Source organism: Mytilus galloprovincialis, chromosome 4 (genome assembly GCF_965363235.1).
Source record: "Mytilus galloprovincialis chromosome 4, xbMytGall1.hap1.1, whole genome shotgun sequence".
Classification (NCBI taxonomy): Eukaryota; Metazoa; Mollusca; class Bivalvia; order Mytilida; family Mytilidae; genus Mytilus; species Mytilus galloprovincialis.
In genome coordinates, this window is record NC_134841.1 from 16,432,137 (window position 1) to 16,452,774 (window position 20,638).

Sequence of the window (20,638 nt, forward strand, 5' to 3'; positions counted from 1 at the left end):
ATATAACGGGATTTGATGAGACTGTCATATAAGTGAGAGGTTTAGCGCCATAAAACCAGGTTCAATCCACTATTTTCTACATTTGAATACGCCTGTACCAAGTCAGGAATATGACAGTTGTTGTCCATTCGTTTTTGATGTGTTTTGTCATTTGATTTTGCCATGTTATTAGGGACTTTCCGATTGAATTTTCCTCGGAGTTCAGTATTTTTGTGATTTTACTTTTTACTAGCATTTCTAAATATGTAGAAGTAGAAGAGTGAATTAATGATAAGCAATACAAATTTTAACATTTTTACGCATGCGTCTGGATTCAAGCTTTATTTGCTTAAAAATCAGATATTAATTAGAGGAATGTTTTCATGTACCACATGTTTTATGGATTAAAGGATGGAGACAATTAAATTTTTGCGCAAATCAATTTCTAAATCAGTGTTTGGCATTAAATTTTGTTTGAGTTTACGCTTCCATGCATTTTCATTTTAGTCAGGTTATGTAATATGTTACGGCGTGTTCGGAATGAATAGTGCTGTCTTCAATTGAAACATATATACGGTAAGTTAATACATGCACCATAAAAAGTATTTCTTTGGTTTAAATACTATGATATTACAAATTGAATTTTTTTTATATAATTATTTTTTTTTAATTTACACATGAACATAATAATAAGTTATATACACTTTTATGTTTAAAAGTTTTAAACAAGAAACAGAAGATATATAATATATTTGATAAACACAGCTGTAATAGTTTGTTTCATTGCAGAATTTAATTGCAAAACAAAGCCTTTTTGGATACAAAAAATATATACAATATCTGTGGTGTCTATTGATTTTTTGCTTTTTATGTCAGTAAAGGAGTCCTTGGGTTCCAGCATTTCTGTGCCTTACTAAGTATTTTATCTTTATAAATTATATTTTTTTCTATTATTAAGTTTTCTTTTTATTAATGTTTTAGTAATATCACATTGGTTTTTTCAATTGATAATTTGCTTCTATAAATATAGAACTTTGTTTACAGAATTATTAAGTTTGTTATGTCATTTTTATCTGTTTTTTTTGTTAGAATATCAAATAAAACCAAATCAATATTTAAAGTTAGTTCTATTTCTGTCTTCTCAAATATCCAGGAGTAAAGGTCTTCTCATGATTTTGATATATATGGACAAGACCAGAATATATGTTCTATTGTTTCGACCCCTCCGCACCCCAAAAATACACTTATTTGTATCTTTTTTTTAAAAGAAAAGTTTATTTGTGCCTTAATTTCTATGTATTATTCTGCATTGAAAACACTACAATTTTGAATTCTTGGTAACATAAAAGGGCAATGCATGGATATTTTTCTAATTGTAATTTGTATTGAGAAATAATGACCATTTTTGTTCACATTTTGGTGAATTGATACCATGAAAACAGGTGGCGTGATCAAATTAGATTTAACGCTGTTGCTTTAAAATTTATAATTCTTTATGCAGTAAAACTCTAATTGTAAGTTCATTTGGCACAACCTTTGGAATGTTTGGTCCTCAATGCTCTTCAACTTTATATTTGTTTGGCTTTTTAACTTATTTGATCTGAGCGTTACTGATGAGTCTAATGTGGACGAAACACAAGTCTGGCTTATCAAATTATAAGCTTGGCACCGTTGATAAATATTTTCACATTTTGAGTAATGATGATTTGAGTAATTGATTGCTTGAATCATACATCATCATATATATATCGACTGCAGTTGTACTTGCCGGCACCATACATCAACATGACAATCATTTCAGTTGTATCTGTCTGCATCATACATCAACATAATAATCGTATTGAGCTCTATCTTCCTGAACGGCTATATCTGGCTTAATGATGCATCAAAAAGATACTCATCTTCGGCTGTATCTGGCTGAATCATGAATCAAAACGATACCTATCTTCGGTTGTGCAGTGTCTACCTGCATCAAACATCAACATGTTAATCAACTTTGGCGTATCTACCTGCATCATACATCAACATGATAATCAACTTTGGCTTATCTGCCTGCATCATACATAAACAAGAAAATCATCTGTGGCTTGTCTGCCTGCATCATACCATTAACATGATTATCATCTTTGATCGTATCTGCCTGGTTTCTACATTAACATGAAAATCATTTTTGTTTGTATCTGCTTGCATCAAACATAAACATGACTTTCACTGTCTGCATATTACGTTGAGACGATGACATGTTAATCATTTACAATTGTATTCGGCTGCAATATACGTGGACATGGGAATAATCTTAAGCTGAATATGTGCACATCATACATTAATATGATGATCATATTAAGTTGTATCTGTCTGTATCATATATGTACAGGATAATTATGTTCATCCGTATATGCAGAGATCATATATGGACACAATCATCATATTTGGCTGTATAATCCGGCATATTACGTGTTTGTAATAAATAATGGCTGCGTCTGACGTTTACATAGAAATCATGATTGTATCTATCTAGATACTACGATCACGTGAACATCTTCTGCAGCTGTATCTGTCTGAATCAATCGTAAGCTGTATGAACATCTTTGACTGTATCTGCCTGCATCAATCGTAAACTTTGTGAAAATGTTTGCATCTTCATACGCTGACTTCACTTATCATCCAGAGGAATCTGCAATTATTAGGAAAATAAAAATGAGGAATATTGTGAAAGGGATGTATATAGATATGTGATATATATGTTAATTTTTTTTTTGCGTTGAGTTCTTTCGTTACGAGTGCCTTTTCTGGAATTGCTCTCAGACTCCTTTTAAACTTACTTTTTATGTGCGTATTACTTTGTGTTTGTTTATTCTACATGGGCTAGAAGTATATATGAGGGTTAAGATCTCACAAATCATGCTTAACCCCACTGCATTTTTGCGGCGCTCCCAATTCACTTTTGTTTGGGGTACAGATAAAGACCTCCACCGGGTGTGTTATTTTCTTGCTTTTTTGAACACCCATTGGTTGCTTTTGGGGCTCTTTAGTCGGATAGACGTATTTTTGACACATTCCTCATTTACATTCTCAATTATAAATATGTTGTTAGTTACAATACAATTTACCTAATTTATAATAACCAATTTCGTGATGGCGACGTTAGTGTTTCTATGGTAACGAAGTAAAACAGTTACAGTTCAAATTAAAGAATATCAGGAAGTAAGCCATTAAAATCCATATAAATGGATTAAGACAATTTATTTTAGTTGGGCAGGATAAAACTTTGCTCATGCCAAGTATTTCTTCATTTGAAACAAAGACAAATTCTGCAATTGCTTTTTTAAACAAATTTATAAAAGACTAATAAGGGAAAATCAATGGCGGTATTACACCTAATAGCTGTGTAACATATTACTTTTCGTTCATTATTTCATTGTTTTGTTCATAAAATAGGCTAGATGTGTTCTAATTGAAGATTGAAATAAAGTATATGTACAAGGAGATGTTATTGTGAAATGTTCAGTCACCTGGAAAGGTCAGAATGGAAAAATTAAATTAAAACAAAAATTTAAGGTAAAAAGTGCTTTTAATTTAACCTCTGCTATATAATTAGCAGCAATCAATCTTTGTTAAAACATTGACTTCTAATCGTGTACATCTAGACCGTTGAATGCTTATCGCTCATTATCTAAATCTAAAGAAGGAAAACAATCTTTTTCTTTTGTTTGCAGCGACATGATAATGTGGGAATAAAAAAAAAATAACGAACAAGACGTGAGTGTTTCTGTGTTAACAAAGTAAAACATAATTGTTACAGTTCAAATTAAAGAATATCATGGAGAAAGCCATAGAAATCAATATAAATTGACAAAGATAATTCATTTTAGTTGTATTCAGGTTATTTTGCATTCGTAATTAAATGAATATTGAGCCGCCATATTTTTTTTTATCTTTTGTTAACTTGATATAATGAAGGACGAAATATGTTTTCCATAATATATTGCACATTGTAATCACTATTTATTTTTACGGTACGTAGTGGCTATTTAAGAATATAAAGCAAAAAAAAAAGATAAATTATCATATCCTAAATATTGGCGATTAATTGTTGTCTTATTGACCAACATACCCCACCTCTTTCAATTTCAAGTTGAAAACATTTCAATATACATCATACACTCATATAAGCGTATATAGCAAAATAAAGGCAACAGTAGTATACCGCTGTTCAAAACTCATAAATCCATGGACAAAAAACAAAATCGGGATAACAAACTAAAACCGAGGGAAACGCATTAAATATAAGAGGAGAACAACGACATAACACTAAAATGTAACACATATAGACAAAATCCCACGAGAATAACAAATATAACATATATATATAACATCAAAACCAAATACATGAATTTGGGATAGACAAGTACCGTGACACGTCTTATCGCAATGTGAATTTACACTCAAAAATAAGAGAAAACAAACGACACAACGTTATAATGTAATACACACAGAAACGAACTATAATATAACAATGACCATATTCCTGACTTGGTACAGGGCATTTTTAAAGGAAAAAATGGTGGGTTGAACCTGGTTTTGTGGCATGCCAAACCTCGCACTTTTATGGCCATGTGAAATATAACATCAAAATGACAACACAGGACTACAATATAAATAAATTGGAGAACACAATTGACAAAGAATCACACGAACAACAGCCAACAAAAGGCAACAAGTTCAAAATTTTAATACGCCAGAAGTGTATTTTGTCCACACAAGACCAATGTGTGACGCACAGATACAAAAGTTTGAAAGCCGAAACGAGTACAAAGTTGAACAGCATCGAGGACCAAAAGATCAAAAAGGTTGTGCCAAAAACGGCAAGGGTTTTCTGTTAAGTTACCAGAAAATCCCTATAATTTAGAGTAATTTATACTTTTGCAAACAGTAAATTTAATAAAATGAATATTCAAAAGATGTACATGATAAAGCTGAAGTATTAACTAATTACAGGAAACAACTGAAATACATTTACATAACCAGACATTTGAAACACAAAAGTAGACACATCCGAATACGTTTAAACCTCTACGCCAAGTGACGTCCTATTTGAAACTGAAAAATGACGAAAAAATGACGTCATTTGGCAAAAGTCAGTAAAAATTACTAGGCACAAAAGGAAAAAACAGAATTGAAATTTTCTTGTTCGTAGTCATCTCAAATTCAAAGTTCGACTTCGTAAATATGATGCGACTCTAGACATGGAAAACCCCGAATAACTTAACTTAGGATAAGGACTGTATTAATATTCTGAGATGTTTTATCACAAACTAAGCCATGTCAGTATTTGTTTACCGATAATACAGTGTTCTATGCATGTTGTAACACTGGATAACAATTTATGATCATCCCTCGGGTTGTTTTTGAAAGACAACTGTTCAGAGGTTTTTAGCTTTGCATTGACAAGAGTAGATTAAATACCATACAATACATTGTTTTGCTAAAGAAAACAGGTTTTTCAGTGATTATACGAATATTACATATTAGCGTCGAAATACCTTTTAATTGGAAAACGAAAAATTCACACGCCTTTTGTTTTGTAAATATGATTTCAAGCCCAACTAATTAAGTTTTTTTTGTGAGTTGTTTGTTCGTTGTGTAGTGAACGTGTTTTTATTCGTAAATCAATTTTACTAGAGGATATGGAACTGAAAGAAATATTCGTTAGTCTGAGCATAGAAGTAATACTTTATATCATGGTCGTAAATTAATGTGATCGCCTAACAGAAAAAAGATGACATGTTTTTTCTGGGAATTTATGAAAAATTGGGTAATATGTTAGAAAAAAGAGGGTAAGTAGGAAGGTAGACCGTCATGCATTACAACTCATTCAGTGGATATGTCAATAACCAAGCTTAACATACAGTTATTTTTGGCATTGCACAAGTGATGCCTTCTTTGACTGTCCAAGTCGTTAAAATACTAAATCCCAGGAATGTGTTTTAGTTGATTTTGGTTTATTGTGCATGGTATTTCATTATTACTTGTTTTTTTACTTTTCACTAGCTGTTATTAAGTGCAAGTATCCTCCCTCAAATCGTACTTTCTTGTTAATTTGACCTGTTGATACTATTTGTAATGCATTGTGTTTGTTCAGGGTAATATCAGGTCTATATATCAGCTATGATAAGTGTTTGGTATTACTATAAATTTTCACTCCTCGTACTATAAACATCAAAATTATTTATTTGATAAAGATATTTCCTTTCTCCATTCAAACTGTATACCACACAACAAAATGGTTTTCATTGACCTGTGGACAATATGATTGCAAATGTTGGATTTTTGTTTAAGGTTATTGTTTTGTTCTGAAATTGCTTAACATTTCACAGCGGCATTATACTGTTATTTTAATTTTTCATCTCTTATTTTGTTGGTTTTGTATTTGTATCATGGATCAAATTTATTCATTCAGTGAATGTTCACTTGTGTTAATATTTTATAGTGTGTCTTTCTATGTTGTGATGTTACACTTTTGTTACAGATGAGGGTCGAGGTTTGATACCAATAAAACGTTTAAACCCGCTGCAATTGTTTACACCTGTACTATTTAAAGACAAGGATCTAATGTTAAGTACTTGTCATTTGTTGATGTGGTCATAAGTGTTTTTCGATTCTTGTTGTTTTATATAGATAAGACCGTTTGTTTTCCGTTTGACTGGTTTTACACTAGTAACTTTTGGGGTCATTTATAGCTTACTGTTCGGTGTGAGCCAAGGCTCCGTGTTGAAGGCAGTACTTTTACCTTTAACGGTTAACTTTCATGAATTGTGAATAAGACGGAGAGTTGTCTCATTGACACTCATACCAAATCGTCTTATATCTATTAAGTCTCTTTGATTTTATGTAAAAAGACACCTATAAAAACGTTGGTATGGTGAATAATGCATACCCGTCAAAAGTAGTACTAGTGTACCGTACCTGTTTAAAATCTCAGTCGGTTAATATGTGGTGTTCTGTATACTTTATACTTAGCAAAATAAACATCATATCCTTTATCGGAATAGGAAAAATATGGTAATGAATTCTATTATCCGGAGGTGGACAACGCTTCATGAGATGATTTGTGCATAAAGTGACATACACAGACTGCCATGTTAAAAAAAAACCAGAAGAACTCCGTAATATTAGATAGGAATTAATTACTTCCTTGCTTTTCAACTCGTTTTTTTGTGAGACAATACAGTAAAACTAAAAAGACTCGTGGATCCGGTTAAATGAAGCGCGGATCATTTTTTGTATTCAAAGATAGAATGCAAGGAATTTAATTTTCCTGTTTCATAACATTCTGAAGTTTCTGAAGCATGATACTTCTTAGCAAGTTTTAATTATAAAAAACTCACACAATCAAAAACAGATATAGTTTATACTGTAGACAAGTCTTCAAAGTGTAGGTTTTTTTTTTAATTAATACGTGTCATCAGCAATGTCGAGATAATTGTTAATAACCAGAAAAAATATATCATTTGATTTAAGAATTTTATTCTGTTATTACGAAATATTCCTGACAATAACGTATCGTATGTGTACTACTTCATATTTTCTCTCCAGTTTATCGAGTCCTTCCGAATCGTTTGTCCTGTATATTATATCCTGTGTATTATGTCCAGTTAATCAATATAACATCTATCAATGAATCTTATAATCATCTATATTTTGAATTTTACAATGCCGCTGGCGATATTTTTGTTTTCTTTTATTGTCTGTTATTTGCTGAGTTTATTAAACATCTGTCATTGTCTGTGTCATCACTTGTACTAGTACCTGCAGTTTTCAAATTCACAGCATTCTCTTTGTTTTAAACACAATTCATATTTGCGAGAACACTAGTATTTTGAATAATGCATACCCGTACAAGGTACTGTACCGGACCTGTTTCTATTATTACTCGGTTATTATGTGTTGTTCTCTCTCCCTTTTACTAAGCAAAAGAAACATTACTTCTTTTATCGGATTCGGAATGAAACGATAATGATTGCCTTTTTTCGTGTTTCCGTGGATGGACAAAATTTTCTTGAACAAATGTGTCCATAAAGTCATTTGCAAAGACTTCAGGCTATGGATATATCCTGAATTTTAGTAACGTTGAGAGCAAAGTTGACACAGTCCAAAGAAGCTGATCTACTAGTATCAGGTTTATTTAATCTGTTTTGGGTCCAAAAGTACTGATGTCTTCTCACTGTTTGCTTTAATTCGACACACTGAGGTGTTTTTGTTAATACTGTGACTGGAAGGGTGTTGAATCTGTGAGGCCGTCTGCGATGACACCGTGGGGCGCTTAATTAGACCTTGGACTAGAGGAAAGTGTGTGAAAAGATAAAGATTTGTTACAAAGGATACACTTTAATTTTTTTGTGACGTATTACGACAGCAACATCGAAAACGGGACGTTTTTGAGTGTAGATGTTGAGAGAGAGAGCATAGCAAAACATAAAATACTTGAGGGTTTTGTTACAATCTGAAGCTTCTTGTCAAAACAATTTATTCACAGTTCGAATGAGAGAGTGTCTTCGAGGAATGTCTACATTAGATAATATTTGTATCATCTAATGTCAATTAAATAACTTAAAGTAAATGGGATTGTTTAATGAAACACCTAAATCAATGGAAAAATTGTTGTTTTAACATGTTAAAGGTAGAAATTACTTTGTACCTAAAAATGAATAAACAAAAATTAAAATGAAGACAAACAAACAAATAGATTAAATTGACTGTTATTGTTAAGTCAATTCTGTTGAGAAGAACACATGCAGGGTAATTTATAAAATCAGAATAAACCATCGGTCGATACTATTCATATATATAAAATCGAATTTTTAAATTTTGAATATAAACCATGGCTCACTTACAAGTGATTTATGTTTTGCTGACGATGTAAGATGTAATAAAAACGGTCTAAAGTACATCATTTCAAGTTGAAAACGAATTTTTAATGATAACGTATTTTCTTTACAAGACAGACAAACCTCAATTTGATAAATAAAACTTTCTTTACAACTAACATCCGTAAAAATCTCGTCTATATATAAATGTAATCTATCATGATCGATCTGATTATTAATTAAAAAGAACTAATAACATTTAAGTTAAAACTTTGCTGATGATCTAGTACATCAGATCGAAATTAATGACTTCCCTGCTTTTCAACCCGATTTTTTTTAAGAGACAATGAAGTTAAACATAAAAGACTCGTGTATCCGGTTAAATGAAGCGGATATCAATTTTTACTTCAGAGATAGTATAAAAGGATTTTAGCTTTCCTGTTTCATATTATTCCAGAGTTTCTATAAGTGAAGATGAAATTACTGCACTAGCTATAATTAAAAAAAACCCTCATAAAATTAAAAGCAGACAACAATGGATTGTACAGTGAAGGTAAGCCATTGAAGTTTAGTTTTTATTCCATTGATAATCCTCATCTATAATGTCGAAAAAAAATGTAAATATCCTGCGATACTATGTGATCTTATATTTTTATTCATTAATTGCAAAATATTCTTCAGAATAATTTATCGCATTTATACCACTTCATATTTTTTCTTCGGTATGTCTAGTCCTTCCGAATTGAGCATTTATCCTGTATATTTATATATATCTATGTAATACAATAAGTTATGAAGTTACAGGTTTCATCATCACTTAAACACTTTGCTACTAAGGGATTAAACACATTTTTTTTAGAGGTTATTGATGTGTAAACGGGGACGATTAACTCACAAACTGAATAAAAGTCCGAAGGCCTTTTATGTCAAGTTTGTGAGTAAGAGACCCAGTTTGCACATCAATAACCTCTAGAAAAAATGTGTTTAATCCTTATATTTATTCAGCTAAACATACGCGATTATTAATTTTACATTATTTGTTTGATGACTGCTATATTTTAAATCAAAAGCACAATGACATTTCGTAACTAAGGAGTACGCCGCTATCTTAACTTACTAAAAACCATAAATGTCCGATAAATGCAACAGAATCTAAAACGAAATAGCACCTACCTCAAAAACTTCATTTTGATTAAATGTTATCCGAATTTGAAGCGTACACGTAACGAAATAATTTTTCTCCTGAAAATCTTCCTTCGTATGACGTCGTATTTTGCCATGACGTAAATTCACCAAATCCTTCATGAATTTTCGCGGAATTTTATTAAATTTAATTTTTATACACTTCGGTGTTGACAAGAATATCAATAATGTGGTCATTGTTATAAATTTTCTGTTTACATAACTTATGTAAACAGAAAAATTATAACAATGACCACATTATGATAACTTTTATTTTCGAAAAACTAAATATTTTCTTATCCCATGCATAGATTACCTTAGCCATTTTTATTGGCACAACTTTTTGGAATTTCGGATCCTCAATGCTCTTCAACTTAGTACTTGTTTGGCTTTATGAACATTTTGATATGAGCGTCACTGATGAGTCTAATGTAGACGATGTGCGTCTTGCGTACTAAATTATAATCCTGGTACCTTTGATAACTAATTATACATTTTCGAATTTTTAGTGCATTTTTTTTTTTGTGTTATATATGCATTAGAATAGAAAAAACTGTTATGCAATTCTTTTGTAATCTAAATTTGCTAAAACAAATCCCAGTATCCCATCAATAATGTGTATCGCGCATGAATAGATTACGAAAGTAGTTTCGGAAAGATGGTTAATCGAAGTGTAAACCAAGAAAAAAATTCTAATTAACCAATCCAGTTCATGTATTTATAGATATGCAAATGATATAATAATTATATTCTTATATTTTAAGATAGAAAATATAGATTTGGTTTTGAAAATTAATTCATTTTGTGCTTTAAAAAAAACCTTATTTCAAACGAAATAGCACATCCTAACTATTACTGAGATATTGTTTTCCGAGCCCGGAAATTTAGATACGATCTGTGTTAACTTATCGATTTTGTAAATAAACTTATCCAAACAGGTGAGTTATTCAAGACTGAAATATTTTTTTGAAAATTGTGTTTACTGGTATAAATATTGATTTTAACAAAGGAAGTCCGAAGACATTTGTTCCTAAAAAAATACCAGCTTCAAACCATCCCTTTCAATTCATCCAAGATTTAACAGAGATCTAAAAGGGGGTTTAGAAAGGTGTGATGACATCCATATGCTTGTCTGCAAAGATGCTGGGGAAACATTATACGAGACGTACACACTATCTTGAATTCGCTCAATTTCATGCTTGGCAACACATTAGATAGCGTCGCACTTCACTTTAAGAAGCATAAAATCCATTGGCATTCAATGATTCAGCAAGGTGTTTTGAACCAAACTCATGGTACATTTGTAAAGCCAATCCTAAATGAAAAGGAGTAAAACAAAAACGATTGCCTCAACAATTGCTTAGCATTTCTGCAATTTCTCTGGTGCCATTTCCTGAGAATAGTCGCGGCTGTATTCAGTTTCATTGCGTAACCATAGAATGAATTGCAATAAATACGAAGGCATTGACTGAATTGAAGAAGGAAGAGACAATTCATCCGAAGTTGGGTAGTTTTCTGTAAAGTTTCGATGTCTTTTCTAGGTAAACTTGCAGCGGAATGAACTATCTGTCCGTTATTTGTGTCTATTACAGTTGACATTGATATTTTGAGGTCAGTTTTCAATTGACTAGCATCATCTGATTCAAACTTGAGTAGTTTTTTATCTTTCTAAAATGTTTTGTTGCAACAAAATATACAAGCACTCCAGTTGAACGACTGCATTCTAGAACGTGTACAAATACCCGAAACTGAGGGACAACAGTCAGATAATTGTATGTCGTCATTAATTTGGTTTGTGAGAATAAAAGATATATATATATTAAATATCAGACCAGAAGCTTCCTCGCTCTAAAAGAGGGAACACATATGTTTACTTGTGTAAGTTTTGTAGCATGAACCATGATTAAACAGCCTGCACGGAGTTCTTCAAATTAACAGATATCGCATGAAACATCTTGATGTTCACCTCATCCAATCTTTTATGCAATGCAGATACAAAAATCAACTTCTCTAAACTGGTAAATTGACTCAAAATTTCAATCGAGGTTTTTTGGGGCATATTATGCAGTGCATAAAATTTAACGACTTTTGTCTTTTCTTTGGACTTAATGGAGCAAGTTGCAAAGGACTTGACATATCACGGAATATTTACTGAAACTATCCGTCAATTATTTTGATTTTAAAATAAGACTTTTCTGACAAAGTATATTTGATGTTCTATAAAAAAAAAACAACATAGAATATAAACATATACAAACAAAGTATGTGGCATATATCAGTGCACTTTAATTGAAAATATGTGTATATGATAGCGAAAAAGGTAGTACTTTCATATATCATTTGAGAGCAAATTATTGACTAATACACAAAATGTAACGGAAGGCAAGTGATTGAGTTCCGTGATGAAATTGAAGATTTTTACTCCATTCTTTTTCCATTAATTTCTTAAGGTTTTTTTCATATTTTGGTTCCAAAATTGTTATCACTTATTAGTTTTATTAAATACGATATGCTTAAAATATTATGGGATACTTTTTATTTAAGAATTGAATGCTTCTTTTTGTAAATTTATTGGGGTGTAAAAGGGTTGACCGAAGTACATTTTGTATGAAGCGCGGAAGCGCTTCATTCTAAAAATGTACGCACGGTCAACGCTTTTTCAACCCTATAAAGTTACAAAAAAAAAGCATTCAATACTTATAATTACATTTTTTAGCTATGATCATGAAAACACGAATTTGTATATTTTATTATTTAATTCACCTGTGCACTTTATTGTTGGAGCACGTGTTATCATGAATGAAAAGTTGTATTGAGCAATGCAACTGCTTACGGAATAACACGTGATGTGCAGTTAGCCAATCAGAATAAAATATTATAATGAAACATACATCTAATGTAATTATTACTACTATGAAGAAGAAACTAAAGTTTGTGTCTGAATTTGCAATTAAAATTACCTGAATGTTAAATAGTCTAAACTTCGCAAATTTTATAGATTAGAAGAAAATAAAATATTGAATAAAATATTTTGACATATAAAAATAGCTTCAGGAAAAACTATTTCAATTAAAAGTAAGCAAACATTGAAAAAGGGGGGTTGAAACTCTCCAATATACTACCAATCATTAACACAACTTTTTAGAAAAAAGTGACCGTACGAAATTCTGACGACAGGGCAAAAACTAAAGAAGACATATTTGTCTTTAAGTTAAGACCGTTTTAGCCGTGTGTTATTTTGGGAGATTAAACTCGCGATCTAGACGACTTTTTACACTTCTGTTTCCACACTATAAGACGTTTCACGGCATTTGTTATCCAACATTCATGTATTTGTTTATGGTGTTGTATTTGTAATTCTGACCGGGTATTGTTAAATGTCTCATCGTTTATTGATCTATTTTTTTTTTTAATTTTCTATTCGTATGTAATATATAGATAATTAATCACACAGTTCATGTGTAAGATTTAATTTTATAGCAACTTAACGTAAACGATTCAATTGTTTAACAGTTTAATTCTGAAGAAATACCGACATAGCTAGGTAATACAATTTATTATCTAAATTAACTTACTAAATCAATTCTATATTAATATCATATATAAATGTAATTATTATAAAATACATCAAATACCATAATTTCAAACCTATTCTTGAACTACATCGTGTATATCATTTTTTTAGAAATTTACCTTTGACGTCACTTTTGTGGCGTCGATCTAGGCGTGTGTTAGACAATGCGTGAATTTGTTGTGCTGTATTTATGTGCTGCCCTATGTTGTTTATGTGGGGTTTTTGTATTCTGTGGTTAGTCGGCACTCCGGTGTTGACATGCATATTAATTATATGGTCATTTTGTTGTTAATTTACAATTTGCAAAAGTATTAATTATTCTAAATACTATGGACTTTTTTTTTCATCTCAGGCACAGATAACCCTGTGCCGTATTTGGCACAATGTTTTGGAATTTTGGTTCATCAATGCTCTAAAATTTATAATGACGTTTTTAAGTAAGCGCCACTGATGGGTCTTATGAAGATGAAACGCGCATCTGACGAATAAAATCATAAGCCTGGTTCCTTTGATAACTATTACTATGTCGAAATATATTATTGTATTGTTTATTTGTGTATTTCTCTGTCTTGAATGTTGCTCCATTTATTTGTACTGTAGTCCTGTCATGTAATGTTGTCATTTTAGTGTTATATTTAACATTGCCATAAAAGCGCGAGGTCTGGCTAGCCACAAAACCAGGTTCAACCAACCATTTTTTTTTAAAATGAACTGTACAAAGTCGTTCGTTTCTGTGTGTGTTACATTGTCGTTTTGTCTTTAAATGCACTTTCGTGTTTCTGTTGTTTCGTTGTTTTCTTTTTGTAGATGGTGTGTTTCCCTCGATTTTAGTTTGTAGCCCGGATTTGTTTTATCTCAATCAATTTATGACTTTCGAACAGCCTTATACTACTGTTGCCTTTATCTATCAATTATTCTAATTTTAGGCTACTGTCTGAGATCCTTTAATCCAGATGTAAACAACAGTATAATGGGCGATCCACACTTACTAATTGCTTTGGGAGGTAAGATTTCTATCTTATTTTGACTCGAAATTTAAGAAGGAACAAAACCGATATATAGTTTGCGATAACAAAGGGTAAGTAAAGCGGAGGGTGAAATAGCACATAGCTTATAAGACAAAAGAAAAGCGATGGAACATGGTGTTAAGGTTGCGTTAGATTTTTTTTTAAACTGAGGAATATGAAAACAATATTTGACTTAATGACGGAACAGGATATTGCCGTTACATATTTTATTTTGCATTGATAGAAAGTTAATTAATGTGAAATATAATTACATAACGTTAGAGACGATATAGAAGCATCGGAGAATAGGTTTGGGTTGGGCTTATGGGGGATATAACGGGAAAAGGACAGTTTCACATGGAAAAAATTGTTTCTGTATATCAACCATATATTAATACCAGTTTTTTAAAGGATTGACTTAATCTTATAATTTGAAAACTAACATATATGTATAATTTATTTTTACTGGATTTCCAAATAGTTTGAACGTAAAAGTTACATTTAGGAGAGGCGCTGAACACAGATTATGGTTCCACCTTGTTGTATCTCCTTTGTAAACTATCTACTTCAATCAATACAATAAAACGTCAGTCAAATAGTTTACTGTCTTTGAATCGGATATTCCATAAAGGGTATATACAGATATTTTCTTAGCCACATTGGAAAAAAAAGAACATTATCATATTCACTTTCCACTTCACTATGAATACAAATTAGTTATGCAATTTTTTGGAAATATTTTTTAGTGATAAGTACAGCAAATATTGTCTTTGCAAACATCCCAACTCGTCTGTGGCCCCTTGACAACAGTACATTTACAGCCGAGATTCAGGGACCCTCGACAGATCATATAGGTACTGGTCAGTGTGGACGAATATTTGGCGGTCAACCCCCAGATTATCCGAACCCAGTTATCGAACTTGATGGAACGACTCCTGTTGATTTGGTAGTTGATGCGACTATTGATTCCGACAAAGATTATTCATTTTCAATGATGGTGAGACCAACCAATGATACTGGAGCATTATTGCACTACAAACCAGACGATTCAACACAGCAATTAAAAGAACTTGCATTTTATATCTCTGAAGGATACATTCACATGGACAGAATTCTTAATACAGGAATCGAAATATCACCACAATCAACAGAGCTGCAGTTGACAATAAACACCTGGAATTATATATCATTCGGAATAGACAGAAGCAATGGTAAAATGATCATCAATTTTAACGATATCAAAAAACAACATGATAACAGTTCTTTTGGCAATGTTGACTTTGTTATCCCCGGCATTTTGCGTGTTGGTGGTATGTTTGATCAACGAAAATCTAACTTACAAGGTAGAGTTGCATGTGTGGCATTTTACAGTGATGTAAAAGAACCAAAGCAAAGTGACTCGGAACCAACTTGCAAAGCTAATATAGGGATGAATAGTAAGTTTCATAATGTACTTCAAATAAAGAATTATAAGCGTACGTTTAAGGCCCTCAATTTAAAAGCGGCACTTGGTGTCAAATTCATGTTAATTTGTAAACATTTATCCAAATTATATCAAAACTAATATAAACAGTGCATGGGTATGATAATATGTAACGTCGTGTCATCTGATTTCAGTCTTGACACCATCTAATGAACAATCGAGTTGACCTCAGAAGAACTCCGATGGTCATATAACCGATATAATCATAAATATAAATAAAATAGGGAGAAAACTTGTGTAATTGGAATTTTGTATTTAGTTTCATATAATAGGTTAAAAATATATATTAATCATCGTTTTAACCTGTATAAAAACAATTTTTTAGGGACCGAATCAGTCAATCAAATGATTTACCTGTGTTTTACTTTTAATGTTGACATTCTTTGCCTTTAAATAACTAAACACACACACACACACTGCATGCGTTATACATCTATAGGTAAGGGGTTAAAATTGAAGTTCACATGAATACGGAATCAATAAGGTCGTATTATTCACTTGCAAGTGAATAATTCATCATCAATGTTTCTAAGCTTAATTTGTCAAAATTGAACCATACTGGATGCTAGAAGCAAATTATCATTTTACTATTCCTTTTCATTAATGATTGAACAAACAAATTCACACTTTAGATTTTTTATACCTCTCGTATCTAGTCCCATTTAATGTTGATTCTATTGAATAGTTAGTGAAAAGTAAAATCACAAAAATACTGAACTCAGAGGAAAATCAATTCGGAAAGTCCATAATCACATGGCAAAATCAAATAACAAAACGCATCAAAAACGAATGGACAAGAACTATCATATTCCTGACTTGGTACAGGCATTTTCAAATTTAGAAAATGGTCGATTGAACCTGGTTTTATAGCTAGCTAAACCTCTCACTTGTATGACAGTTGTATCACATTTCATTATATTGTCACCGATGCGTGAACAAAACAAACAGACACAATAGTTAAAAATGTCAAAAATAGGGGTACAGCAGTCAACGTTGTGTTATCATATTAATCACTATAAAAACTACAAATGTAACGAAGAAGCACAAAAAGGCATACATCATTATATTATACGATTTTATTTGTCTATGTAAAGTGCATCCATCAAGGTAGGAGGGTTTTGAATACTGGTGTAAAATTGCGCGTTTGAAATTCGCACAGGTAGACATGAAATAATTTTGTCGTTCAAAGTATGACGGGATGCATAAATACAGTCACGCAAAATAGATATAACAAAAACTGACTAAACAGTATAAAGTAATAATAAATAAAATAATAATGTGGTTCAAAGTATGACGGGATACATAAGTACAGAGTCACGTCAAATGTATATCACAAAAAAGGGGTGGGTTAACAGTAAAAGTACTATTAATAAATAAAATGATTTTGTCATTCAAAGTATGACAAGATACATAGGTACAGAGTCACATCATAAAATAATTTTGTCGTTCAAAGTATGATGGGATACATAAGCACAGAGTTACGTCAAAAAGGAGTTGCGATTGTTATTTTCAATGGTACATAAAAAATATTTCACAATTACATATAAATATAACAAGGAAAAATACCTCTGAACCTCTTTGATAAGTTTAAATAAATATTAGTATAGTTCTTCACAAGAAGAACAATGATTCAAGGGGGAGGTTTAGATAGCTATAAAACCTGGTTAATCTCATCATTTTCTTCAAAAATGCCTGTACAAAATCAGGAAAATATTATCTTTTGTAGAATCTTGGACTTGAATTAAACTTCAGAAACCAATTAAACATTTTCAAAAATTTCGTATTGTTTTACGACTAACAACTTGATTATAAGCCAATATATTATAAGCATATGTATAAGCCAACATTATGCATGTATTTCCCTACGAAAAAAAAATAAATTTCTTTGTTTAATACCAGTTGCCAAGACTAGATTTAAATCGTTTTATAAACCATGTTCTATGTATTTACAACAACTCCTTTACATCTATTGATAAACATACATTTGAATAGTTTATCATATTGTTTCTATTTAGACGAACCCGACTGTTCAACACCACAAGCGATCCAAAGATCTGAAACGGCGGCTGGTTATTTCATGATGGAAACAAATATTCAACTCAGTACTTTAAACCAGATATCAACAATTCCGAAATGTACCAAGCTTCAGTGCGCTGTATCATGTCTGAGACATCAAAGTTGCTGGTATTATAGGTATGAGCCATCAGCTTCAGGATGTTCACAGTGTACTTTGTATGATAGTAGTGTTACTGTTTGGAAGGGGACAGGTGCAGGAGACAATTTCTTGTATAAATGGAAATAGAAATAGAACTTTTACAATATGGTTTTACCTAAAACTAAATACCTGTGTTACAGACGATTTAAAAATGTAACTTTTTCTAAGATTAATAATTTCATTTCTTAATTTTTTTTATGCCCCACCTACGATAGTAGAGGGGCATTATGTTTTCTGGTCTGTGGCTCCGTTCGTTCGTCCGTCCGTCCGTCCGTCTGAGGTTCCGTTCGTCCGTCCAGGTTAAAGTTTTTGGTCAAGGTAGTTTTTGATGAAGCTGAAGTCCAATCAACTTGAAACTTAGTACACTTGTTGCTTATGAGATAATCTTACTAATTTTTAAGCCAAATTAGACTTTTGACCCCAATTTCACGGTCCACTGAACATATAAAATGAAAGTGGGAGTTTCAGGTTAAAGTTTTTGGTCAAGGTAGTTTTTGATGAAGCTGAAGTCCAATCAACTTGAAACTTAGTACACTTGTTGCTTATGATATGATCTTTCTGATTTTAATGCCAAATTAGATAATTACCCAACTTCACGGTCCATGGAACATGGAAAAGGATATTGCGAGTGGGGCATCCGTGTACTTTGGACACATTCTTGTTGTTTATATTAGGAAAGGGTAAAATTTGAATACAACACAAACCATTACAATGTCGGCATATCTGACGGTATTCATGTAAAAGTGATAATCCTGTGTCGCTACGACGACTTTATTTACGACAACAATTCCAGAAGAAATTATACCTTTTCATCATGTAGCAGTTATGTTTTGATATAACTCACAGAAATATGCTTTATTTGTTGGTTGGCAGTGTCGCAAAACAAGAAAGCTCTTTTCTTTCCATTGATTTGAAAGGACTACTGATCTGGAGTGTGATGTTTAAGAAGATTTTTGTAAATGTGTCAGATGTTGAATAACTTACTGTAATGCAGACAAAGAGCTGTCACTGTCAATTCAAGATTTGATTGTCATGAATAAAGACTTACCATATGAGACCTTAACACAGTTTGATTATTTCATATGTATAACTCTATTAGTTTAGACATATTGTATCGTCCAAAACAGTTTTTTCGACTTAAAAACATTTTTATTTATAAATAACAATTGCATTGATAGAAAAAGGGAATTAAATCAAAATGAATTTTGATTTTGCGCAATATTTTTATTTCACCAATAAGTGAAAATTCAGTCAAATGATAAAAGTTTCCAAACGCCTGCTGTGATTTGTGGTCATCACGGGCCAATAAAAGCAGGTAAACTGCTGTTTATAAACATAAATATGTACACGGTAAAATTCCAAATTGGTCAATTGATCATTCCTATTCAACGTAAACTAAAATCGACACGATGAATGGCTTATATAATTGAAGCGGAAAGTATGCCTTGAAAGATGGCGTACAATAGTACTGCAACTGACCTAAAAAAGACGATAAGTTAACGAGTTTAATGTTCCGGAATAGCACATAGCTAGAAATTGTTTTAAATGATAGAATAATATCTATATTTTATTTCCCGTCTGATCGTAAAAAGATTCTATGGTCACATTTTTGTATTTTAGTCTTTTAACGGGGTAACCCTCAATTTACAGTTTTAGGTAATCACTTTAAAATCCAAAAACTAAATGTTTTTGTTAAATTTCCCGCTACTTTCGTATATATTTCCGATGCACATACCATCAAGGCTCATAAGAATGATGAAGACATACCTATAATACCATCCCCGAGTAAAAATTTCAAACTTAAAGTTGGCTGTTTATCAGATGGAAATTTAATTTGCATAGATTTAATGTGTGACAAGGTAATTTAAAAGCTACAACCAACCCTTTTGATATTCTGCTTTCCTTGAGCGAAAGAGTTGTGAATCACCAGTGATGTTATAAGACTTACACCAGAAAGCCAAATTGTTGCGTCTTTTATTAGAAACAACAGAAAGCCATATATGTGATCAAACTGATTCACATGTATCCTCACAGCCTGACACTTTTATTCGATCTCGCGCTCAGTTTCCTCCTTTGGAGACTTTAAAAATGACAGAAAACTACACCAAACTGAGTCGTCTGAACCACGTGTTGACAGTCTTTTGATGTGTGCTTGTGTGAGTAACCATTCATCCATGCATGGCATTGTATAGATAATCGCGAGTACAGATTTCTTTCCAAATTCAGTCTACCTTTCCGCATGCATCACCAAGTACTTATTGGAGTCAACATTTTTGTAATCAGGTAAAACAGTTACTGAAAAATTATAATTTGAACTTGCTGTCAATTCAT

At 31.7% G+C, this 20,638-nt stretch overlaps 1 protein-coding gene across 1 annotated transcript; it reads left to right on the plus strand.

Moving 5' to 3' along the window:
* Nucleotides 1-401: 401 nt before the first annotated feature.
* On the plus strand, nt 402-19,370 carry LOC143071487 (uncharacterized). The gene is made up of 4 exons (XM_076245812.1): nt 402-555; nt 14,529-14,606; nt 15,356-16,045; nt 18,108-19,370. Exons 2-4 carry the CDS (start codon nt 14,573-14,575, stop codon nt 18,392-18,394), a joined length of 1,011 nt encoding a protein of 336 aa, XP_076101927.1. The 5' UTR covers nt 402-555; nt 14,529-14,572; the 3' UTR covers nt 18,395-19,370.
* Nucleotides 19,371-20,638: the final 1,268 nt, after the last annotated feature.

What these genes read in the sequence shown, in the direction of transcription:
- LOC143071487 (XM_076245812.1), top strand. Translation starts at nt 14,573, where the DNA reads ATGGGCGATCCACACTTACTAATTGCTTTGGGAG. An exon ending in CTTACTAATTGCTTTGGGAG is followed by an intron (nt 14,607 to 15,355) that starts GTAAGATTTCTA and finishes AATATTTTTTAG; the next exon opens with TGATAAGTACAGCAAATATT. An exon ending in AGCTAATATAGGGATGAATA is followed by an intron (nt 16,046 to 18,107) that starts GTAAGTTTCATA and finishes GTTTCTATTTAG; the next exon opens with ACGAACCCGACTGTTCAACA.